This window comes from Bidens hawaiensis, unplaced genomic scaffold (assembly GCF_021521415.1).
Source record: "Bidens hawaiensis isolate Kalapana, Puna unplaced genomic scaffold, B.hawaiensis_p1.1 tig00027319_1, whole genome shotgun sequence".
Lineage (NCBI taxonomy): Eukaryota > Viridiplantae > Streptophyta > Magnoliopsida > Asterales > Asteraceae > Bidens > Bidens hawaiensis.
In genome coordinates, this window is record NW_027494416.1 from 170,540 (window position 1) to 180,751 (window position 10,212).

General features: G+C 33.8%; 1 protein-coding gene across 1 annotated transcript; it reads right to left on the bottom strand.

The window, feature by feature from the left end:
* Window positions 1-5,003: 5,003 nt before the first annotated feature.
* On the bottom strand, window positions 5,004-9,827 carry LOC143575229 (calreticulin-like). Its single transcript, XM_077059655.1, has 14 exons — window positions 9,721-9,827; window positions 8,634-8,741; window positions 8,345-8,537; window positions 7,993-8,251; window positions 7,869-7,925; window positions 7,739-7,786; window positions 7,058-7,144; window positions 6,924-6,981; window positions 6,759-6,826; window positions 6,589-6,684; window positions 6,470-6,517; window positions 5,339-5,368; window positions 5,164-5,244; window positions 5,004-5,071 (listed from the first exon to the last, which is right to left on the bottom strand). Exons 1-14 carry the CDS (start codon window positions 9,806-9,808, stop codon window positions 5,060-5,062), a joined length of 1,233 nt encoding a protein of 410 aa, XP_076915770.1. The 5' UTR covers window positions 9,809-9,827; the 3' UTR covers window positions 5,004-5,059.
* Between the last annotated feature and the right edge of the window lie 385 nt (window positions 9,828-10,212).

Genomic DNA, 10,212 nt, shown 5'->3' on the forward strand with positions numbered 1-10,212 from the left:
AATTATTTGTGACTCAACAATATTATAATATCCAACTCCATAATAAAATATACATTCAACATTTCTAATCCCCGATGTGATCAGGTTAACTCCGTTAATTAAACCCAGTTAAATCTTGTTGACTGTGTCAGTCTACCCCTGTTGACTGTGTCATTAAACCCAGTTAGTTCTGTTAACTACGTTAATGAACTCTCATGCATGTAGTGTCATGTATGCATAAATTTGAGTTAGTCGTGTCGTTGGTGACCTAAACAAAAGTAACTTGTTGCATGTTATAATAATAATATGATACATGTACTTTATACGATAGGTATAATGTGTTATATGATCAATATGTTACATGACTAGTTGTTATATACTTATGTGGTTTATAAGAAAGTTAGACGATTAAACTTGTTACATTATATGATATGTTACATGTTATGTTCCATAGCTAGACCAATAAACCTTAGACAATATAATACATAGAAATGGTTTAAAAAGTTGTATCATGACACCTATGTTAATATAAAAGTTACCTAAGGTTGAATTTTATTTAAAGTGAGATTAAATGTTTGTTATTAATTCAACAAGGAGTTAAAAACTCTTGGTAATCAAACTTTTCCCTTTCCTTTTTATCCTTCTTGGCCGAAATCTATCACTCACACACATACAAAACACTTTTGCAAAAATTCTCTAAAATTATCCTCATACACAAGTATTGTTTTGGTGATTGAATCTTTGGATTAAGCAACTAGGTAATCATATTTAACATATATTTGCTTTATGTTTTTATTTATGTTTTTATCTTAGAAACATGATATTTGTATCCGAATGATTTGGATTATAGAGATAAATAAAGAATGATCAAAGTTTGATTTAGTTAAAAGTGATTGTTGTGTCTTAGTATAAAAGTTTGAATATTTTATATATATATTTGTTCTATATGGATTTAGATTAATAATGAAAAACCATGAGTTTTGATTTTATAAAATGATTTATTGGTGATTTAGGGTCATATAGACATGAAAATCATGATTTTTGTGCACATAGGTTTAGATCTGCTTGTTGACAGATTTTGTAACCTAGGTTGTTAATTGTATACCTTGTTGATATGTTAGTGATTTTAGTTGATTCTTGATGCTACGGTCAAGTACTTTGGGTCTAGTCTTCAAAAAGTCAAAAATCATAATTTTTGGACTCTGTTTGATTAGTTTTTATGAATTTACAAAATCGGGTTGCAATTCTGATTGAAAAAGTAATTTTTGGATTATTTTTGTAAATTGTGTAACTTGTAATTTAAAATGGATAATTGCGTGATTCAACTTCTGGAATGTTATAAATTGAATTAGGAATCCAATCCAATTGGTCTTGCATCCATTGGACATATATAGAATTTTTAGCAAATATTTACATTTTGTTGTGCTGATAAGGTAGCTAAAAATAGGTTGTTGTAGTGTATGAATTTTCATGATGTTTGTGAGTGTTGTAAAATTACAAGAACATTTTATGTTGTACCTAATACTTGATATTATCTGTGGGAATTATTTGTTAAATTATTTGCATGTTTTGGCTAGTTAGAAAAATAGGTTTTGGTGTCTTAAAACCTGTCCAAATTTGTCCAGCATGCTGTTTGGTAAAAATAGTTGTAGTTCGTACAAAGATTGTTGTGTTATATTGGAATTTGACTTTATTGGTCAACTTGAAAATATTTGACTAAATTTTTTGTCCTACTTATGAGTAACGAAATTGGTAAAAGTATGACTTAGTCATATGGTTTCATGAAAAATTATTAACTGCAAATTACATGATCGATTATTAGGTTGCGACTATGAATATCTTATGACTATTTTAAGTCTAGATAATTGGTCAAAAGTCACCAATGGGTCGTCGATAAACATTTAGGGTCAACGGTCAATATTTTTAGTCAACGGTCAACAACTTGGACCTTTTGATCAAAAGTCAATGAAAAGTCAAACTTTGATCAAAGTCAACGGAAAGTCAAACTTTGGTCAAACTTTTAATAATCCGTGGTATTGTTTGGATACTAAGGATTCTAGGAATCGCTTAGCAAATACTTATGGTGCTTGTATGATTTAGGCAGTAGAACATTTTGTGACGTAAATCCGTGACTTCTATTTTAAACCGCATTCGAGGTGAGTTTCTCACACCTCCTTTTTACTCTTTTATTACTTTTGGGGTAGCATATATATCCTATCCAAATTACAATTTCGTTTATTCATTATTTACAAACTACAATTCGCTACATGGACTTGTGTGTTTACTTGTTACTTGCTTAAAATTACTTGCTCATGGATTACTTCAATATAGTATGATCATACGCCTCCCCTGCGCTGAAGACATTTGTTGTTATGAGTGGAAAAGGGCCTCATTATCCGAGTACGTTGGTGCACAATTCCAACTGGAAAGGACCTTACTTGCGTTTATCTGAGTACGCTGGTGCACAAGCCCAGTTGGAAAGGACCTTACTTGCTCATTTACACTTGTTCATGGAATTGTATGATTTTATGTACCTATATCACAACTTGTGTGAACTCACAAACTATTCATTTAGTTGACATTATTTTATATATATGCTACAGGCACCTTATTTAGAGAATGATGTCGTGACAAGGACACTAGAAGTTAGGTTATATTAATAAATGAACAAGTTGTTAATTGTTCCTATATTTTTCCTTGTATTTCTTGTTACAAACTTGTGTACTTGATGTTTAAATTAATTAATAATAATATTGTCACTTAATAGTGTCACATGTGTTTCGAGAAATTTGTTGTCACGCTTAAGTGTTTTCGCTTTAGCCGGGGTGTTACAAAATAACACTTAAGAAGAATTTCATAAGATAACTTTGCTCGAAGAGCAAAATACCTGGCTTGACTAAGTTTAAGCTTCCTGGAAGGCCTAAGTTTGCTCGGTTTCAATACTTAGCCACTTTTCAAGGAGGTTGAGAAGATTCCAATCTTCCTTAAGTCTTTTCTCATCTCAACAATCTCCCCTAGATTGGAACACACTCAACTGCACCAGAAACCTATTAGTTACATACACTTTTCAAAATACACATCAAATTTTCAGAAAGCAAAATTACATAACTTAATGAAAAATTTACATATGAGAATTCATTCACAAGGACATTACAAAATAAATTTAACAGAAAGATAAAAAGTCTTCATCTTCTTGAGCTTTTGACATCTTTCTTCTTGTCAAATACCACTGCAGCAGCTTTCTCTTGAAATAAGGAGATCTCCCTATGATGTGGATGTCGAGAAGGCAGATTTCATCTGATTATCTCCTCTAAATCCTCCATATAAAGAAACTCCAATTCTGTATCATGCTCAATGATGCCCAGGGCTAGTCCATCATAATTCCTTCCATTTTTCTGGACCTCATAATTTGGCATGTTCATCTACTGCCTCATACTTAAGCACTCTTTAATGTTGGCAAGAGGATTGAAATATTTGGTCTTCTGTTTGTATGAAGCTTCAGTTTATACAATATCCATCCTCTTCCTCTGCCTCTTGGTTCTTTCAAAGTTCGATTGTTCCAGCTTCCTCTTCTTATTCAACAAAGGAAATCATTTCCTGGATTGATCTTTCAAATATTTGGAAAGCTCATTCCTTTGTTGCCCTGCAAACCTGTGTGTGTTTTCATAGTCATAAAGATTCATTCTTGCCGATTCCTCCCATTGTTCTTTCTTGAAATCTTGAAAATCATCTTTGAAAACAATTGCCTTAAATCACCACTGTTCGTGATAACTTTCATTGATTTTGTTCTGGCATCAAAGTACAGTCTTTTAGGTAGGTCCACATCAGTTGGATTTTGTTCTGGTTTCGTGTAGCGTGAAGATCTTCTTCGCGTAGCGTGAAGTAACTGCTATATCGGATCCTGTGCGCTTTCCTTCGCATAGCGCAGAGGAGTTTTGCATGTCTCGTTCGCGTAGCAAAGGTTTAAATTTTAGAGTTTTTAATTTAAGCCCTTGAACTTTGAAGATTGGCACTTCTGGCCTAAACTTAGATGGAGTATTTTTGAGATGTTACACGACTAATCCTTAATCCTTTGTCCTCTAGAGCTGCACGTCATTCTTCTAGCCTCACATTGAGGCTATGTTTAGTTTCAGCGACTAACACAATGTCATATGCAAAAAGCATATACCACTGGACCATCTCTTGAAACGACTTTGACAGCTCATTCATGACGATCGCAAAGAATAAAGTGCTCAATGTTGACCCTTGGAGGAATCCTACCTCCACAGGGAAGAAATCAATATCCTCTACAGGCGCCTGAACTTTAGTTTTTGTCCGATCGTACTTTCATTTACTCTTTTCAACTTTTATTCTTCTATAACCTCATGTCATTATTATTATTATTATCATTATTTTATTTAAGTTTATGTTTGGTGTTTTTTTGACTGAAATGGGGAAATTGTTTGATAAGTGTAGACGGTTTTGAGAGAAATCTGTTATGGGATGAATTTGAGGTTTTAACGTGATTGAAGTTAGGGTTGAAAAAGAAAAAGAGGATGTAGTTATTTACATAATTGTCACCGTCTAATTCCTTATGATTTGTTTGCTTGTACATTGTCGGTCCCATATATACAGCCCCCACACACTAGATCTACACCAATTTTCATCACGAGAACCCTTAACCAATTAATTAGAGAGGAACACCACACCTTTATTATTCACCTTGTTGCCAGCCCTCTGGTTACAAAGGCTATACGTAAGAACCCATTATAGTCAACATAAGATAACGCATTCTCATCTATTTTCATTTCTATGCTGCTCGCTTTAAAAATGTTGAAACTGTTCAACAAGTCAATTATTGGTTTGGTTTAACGTCAAATATTTTGTTCGATCCGGTTATAAAATTTCAAACTACGCTAAAGATATGGTTTAGAAGATGAATATAAATGTGAAAGTCAAGTGGGCCTTTTAATTGAAAAACATTGTTCCTGTTTTTCTTTCTAGCACTCTTCCAATGGTAATTGATAACATAGACATAAAAGAACATACCATCCATCCCAAGCCCTAACAACACAAACTATAAAACAAAAATATCCCAAACTTATAGCTCATCCTGCATAAAATAATATATTATAAAAACAGATCAGTTTATAAACCCAGCTATAAAATATAAAATCAGAAATTAAAATTATAAAATAAACTTACCTTGATATCACTATCATCTGCTCCTTCCTCATCATCATCATGACCAGCATCATCACTCTCATTGCCCTCATCCTCATCAGCCTGAACCACATTTTATCAAATTTAATAATTCTTGCCATTATAAACAACAATAGAAAAAAATAATAAAAAAAGAGTGAGGGATTGGGACACTTACATCAGAATCGGTCGGGTCATCCTTTGATTCCTGAGAAGTGAAACAAACGGTCAATCAGTCATGGTGGGTAGACCAGTCAACACCTTTTTGTCTAACGTTAATTATTTATATTTTATATTTTAATGATACTGGAATGTAATAAATATATGATAATCCCTAATAAAAACTATAGGATATAAAAACAAAACTCAGTGACAACAAAGCTGAAACGTGGTTACTAACTTATGGAGTAATCCCTAATAAAAACTAAAAGATGTAAAAACAACAATGTCATTAAAAATGAAACCTCATTTGAGACTTCCAAGCGTACTTTACATATTTAACCAGTTATCTAACTCTGTTCACGAGCCGAAGCGAGTCAGGGAAATCTCGAACTCAAACTCAAACGAACCGGCTCGTCTCGCTTATTTTGACGAGCTTAAAATTCAATCTCGGCTAGTTAAGAGCTTGAGCTCCAGCCCATGGCCTATCGAGCCTGCTTGTTAATGCCTTTTATTGGTCTTTTACGAATATTGATATATAAAAGACAAAAAAAAATACTATTCTTTTAACATACACATAATACAAATCTTATAAACAAGAAAATTTATACTATTATATGTACTAACTTTGTTTTTTTCCCAAAATCTTATAAAGATCGAGAGGCGTGTTATATGCATTATTATTGTTCAACTTATATTTATGTTATTATTATTTTTAATATTATTACGTATTTTAAAATATTGGGGTTTAATTTAAACGAGCTAACGAGTGAGTCCACAATCCGGTTTAGACCGAACCACAAGCCGAGCCAATCTTGGTTCGGGCTCGGCTTGTTTAGAAACCAAGCCGAGCCAGCCTGGCTCATTTAGATACGAGCTCTTTTCGAGCGAATTTCAAACGAGCGACAAAACTATTTGAACACCTCAAGTTATCAATAGGCTTGTAGATGAGCAAATTGTTCACTGCACCGTTCGGCAGAAAGTTCGCTTATTAATAAATGAACTCACATGAACAAAAGTTTTTGTTCATTTATTTAAATGAAAAACCGTGAAGATATGTTCCGTTCGTTCATTTACATACGTGAACGTTCATTTATGTTCCTTTATAGTAATGTTGTACCAGAGCAATACGCAAAGATGATCATCGTACCTCTTCTTCACGTTTCTTTTCTAGCTCTTCAAACGCTGCCTTCTCAGCCTAAATAAAGAAAAATAAATATAAAAAATATTAAGTAGATAGATATATTACAAAAAAACAGCAAAACATACATCTTTTTGTTTGCCCCATGTTTCTTCTGCCACTTGTTTTGCGTATTCAGGATCATCACATATCAACACATTGTCAAACAGAGTTCCAGATTTCACCTGAAAAATAATTGTGACTTATGAGCATTCGGTTCTCACAAAATGAATAATTAATGCATTCGATAAATAATTACCTGCCATAGTTCAATGCCAACATACTTCAACTTGGGGAAAACATACAGATCAGGGTCATCCTTAAAATCTATATATATAAAAGATTCATCATCAGTACAAACTACAAGTAGATATTATATATGATTATACATCTCTAACGACTTCAAACATGAAATGACAGAAACCTGGGTTGTCAATCTTGGGTGCCTTCCACTTCCCTTTATAGTTCGGGTTCTTGATTTTCTGTCCAGTCGAAAACAAGCTTATGTAACGTTTATATATATATATAATTTAAATGTTAATCATTTAATCCACAAACCTTTGCTTCCCATGGGCCTTTGTATTCTGGGTTTGGAATAGTTGGGATCGTCCACTCGCCATCTTCCTCATCATCCCAATCTTCTGGCTGAAATGTATAAAAAAATTAACCAATCATGATATGTTATATCTAGGCCTGTAAATGAGCCGAACGTTCAATGAACCGTTCGGCGGGAAGTTTCGTTTATGTTTGTTTATTTAATAAACGAACAAACATGAAAAAAATTCTTTTGTTCATTTATAGAACATGCAGAAACACATGCCTCGTTCGTTAGTTTATGTTCGTGGATTTTCGTTTCGGTTGGTTTTTATATTCACTTAACTTTTTAGGCTAAGCATATTATAGTTTGTGAAATTAAGGTATTTCCAATTACAACTTCGTCAAGTTTTATTAACTTTTAGGCCAATAATGATTTCCTATTTACTTTAATTGGTGTTCACTCAGTAATCCTTCACCTATGTTCAATTATGTTCATCTGCTTCGTTTATACTATTAACAAAACATGTTCAGTTTCTTAACAAACGAACACGGACAAGAAACCTTATTCGTTTAATTGCTTTTTTATTAGACCATTTGTTCAGTTGGTAAATGAACGAACACCAACACGTTCATGTTCGTTCGGTTCGTTTACAAACCTAGCTATATCAGCTGAACCAGAATCCATGAAAGAAAAACGTATACCTTTTTGGCATCAGGATCAGGAATTTCCTTTGGGATGTCATCATAACCCTAAAATTAGATTAAGAATAACAATTCAGGGTTGGATTTCCATGGATCTAATAGAGGGAATCAATTTTTAATATTTTATTACCACGGGTTTCTTATCTTCAGGGTCGGGAATAAACTCTTTATCATCCCAGTCTTCAGGCTAAAATAACAAACAGGAATATGAGTTAGCAATGCAAGAAAGAATATGTGTGCGTGTGTGAATTTACCTTTTTAGCCTCGGGGTCCTTTATCTGCTTTGGTGGGAGAAGATCCCAGTCAGAGTACAAACTTCCTGTTTGCTTCTCTACATTATCAATCAAGATACTGTAGGTAGCATCAGGCCGGAGAACAAAAGTATAAACATGTGAAAGTTGATCAGTTTCACAAGGAACATCTTTCTTGATCAATTTATTTTCCCCGTTGTATGTAAAAATTGCATGAACCTTCTTTGTAGCGTACCCGCAAATATCAGGTCCAAACATGATACTGTAATTACAATAAACATCAAGCCATAAGAAATAATAATAGCATGAAAGTATATATGAAACTTTAAAGGCAGGAGTTGTATATGTAAATAACCTGTATGGGGTATCACCACCGAATTTCTTTTGATCCACATCACCACTGAGCAATTTCATGTAGCCACCACCACAATCAAGCTTCTGCTCATGCTTAACAGAGAATTGGAAAACTAATGTTTTATCCTTGTTGCTGAATTCAGGGTATTCAGCTGAGATTGCATAAAACCTGTAGTCTTCGCTTGTCTGTATACCTATTGATCAAGGAAAACGAAAAAAGTTTGTCAGTAACTTATAAAATTAAGTAACTTACAGAAACATTCTTCAAAACAATTGGGTAAAAAGGTTACCTTTATCATTGGCATCTCCATTCCATTTACCAGAGGTGTAGTTCCATTCCCCAGCCATGTCCTCATCTCTCTTCCAGTCAGATTTAACCCACCGGCTTTCCCATCCATCTGATGAAATTTCATGAAATCACAAATGTAAATTTAAAGCAACCAAAACAAATGAAACAATGACGAATTGAACATCAAAGTAGAAGTAATATTAAAAAGAAAATTAAGTTTAAATCTTCCTCTTAAACCTAAAAAAATCATGACCCTAAATTTTGCACAGACCAGATGCTGAAAGCTTATTAATTCTTCTTTGCCTAGAGGTTGTACTATTTATCTTCATAAAGATGCCAATTTCTTAAAGGAGGCAAAATCGAAAGTTTAATAGTTATCAACACAGGAAATATGGGAGATGTACTGCTGTAAGATCATATCATAAATAGAAATAAACCAAGAACTCTCCTAAACTGGTGAAACACTAATTTGAAGTCAACTAATTCAAGAAAATATCTACTTATACATGAACAGAAAGCTTCACATAGCATATAGGCACTCAAACTGAGCTTCGAATGAAGTAAATCATCGAAACACCAACCCAAAAAGTACCATAACCTTCTCATTTCATCTCAATTGTCACAGATCAGTTAAAATAAAGTCACTATAGTATCTAGACTTAAAACAAGTTCATATCCGATAAATCATCAATCTCCGTTGAAATCAAGTAACGTCAATGATTATGCTAAACGAATTCCATTTCACCTCAATTCACACAGGATGTAAATCGCTATAGCCTAGGGGTGCAAACGAGCCAAGCTCGAGCTTTAGAAATAGAGATTGAAACGAAACAAACAAACTAATCGTCACAGATGACGTTGAAATTAACTCAGTCTAAGCTAAAAGGCTGAAAATAGGTTCATATTCAACAAATTGTCATCAAACTCGAATGACGCGTCAATTAACGTCAACGATTACGCTAAAACCTAAGTAATCGAATCCAAAATGATCCGGTTACCGTAAACAACACGGATCCATATACATTGGGTCAAACTGAATTCAAAATGCAGCAAATTAATATAAAAGCCGAGGTCATCGATAATATTACCGTCAAAACGTTCCTCGAAGAAGACTTTAGCAGACGCTACTGAAAGGAGCAGCAGCAGTAGAGAGATGAGGGCTCGCTGTGTCGCCATGAGTCAGAAGAGAGAGAGAGAGTGATGCAGCTACTGAAAGAAAGAAAGAAACAGATCGTAGGGTTTTTATAAGGTTGCTGGTATTTCGGTAATTATGCGTGGTCGAGTTTTTAATTGGGAAATAGGCCACAAGCTGACGTGGGCGAATTGCGTTTGGACACGTTGGTTTGGCGTGTCATGAGGTATGACGTGCTGGACGGTGATTGGCTTTTACTACAAATTGACGTACAGGAATTTGTAGCTGTCAAGTTACGGAATTAGCCCTGGTTGATGGGCCAAGAGAATATCCGGTTTTATCCACCTTTTAAGTTTCTTTTTTTCTTTTTTCTTTTTGGCAAAAACGAATCTATTCTAATAAAAACCTATAATTTTTGCTATTTGTCAACACTATAGTCCTCTTCATC

Coding starts and splice junctions, on each gene's coding strand:
- LOC143575229 (XM_077059655.1), bottom strand. CDS start 9,808: ATGGCGACACAGCGAGCCCTCATCTCTCTACTGCTGCTGCTCCTTTCA. Junction 8,538..8,633: donor TGGAGATGCCAATGATAAAG/GTAACCTTTTTA, acceptor CTTGATCAATAG/GTATACAGACAAGCGAAGAC. Junction 6,518..6,588: donor CATGGGGCAAACAAAAAGAT/GTATGTTTTGCT, acceptor TTCTTTATTTAG/GCTGAGAAGGCAGCGTTTGA.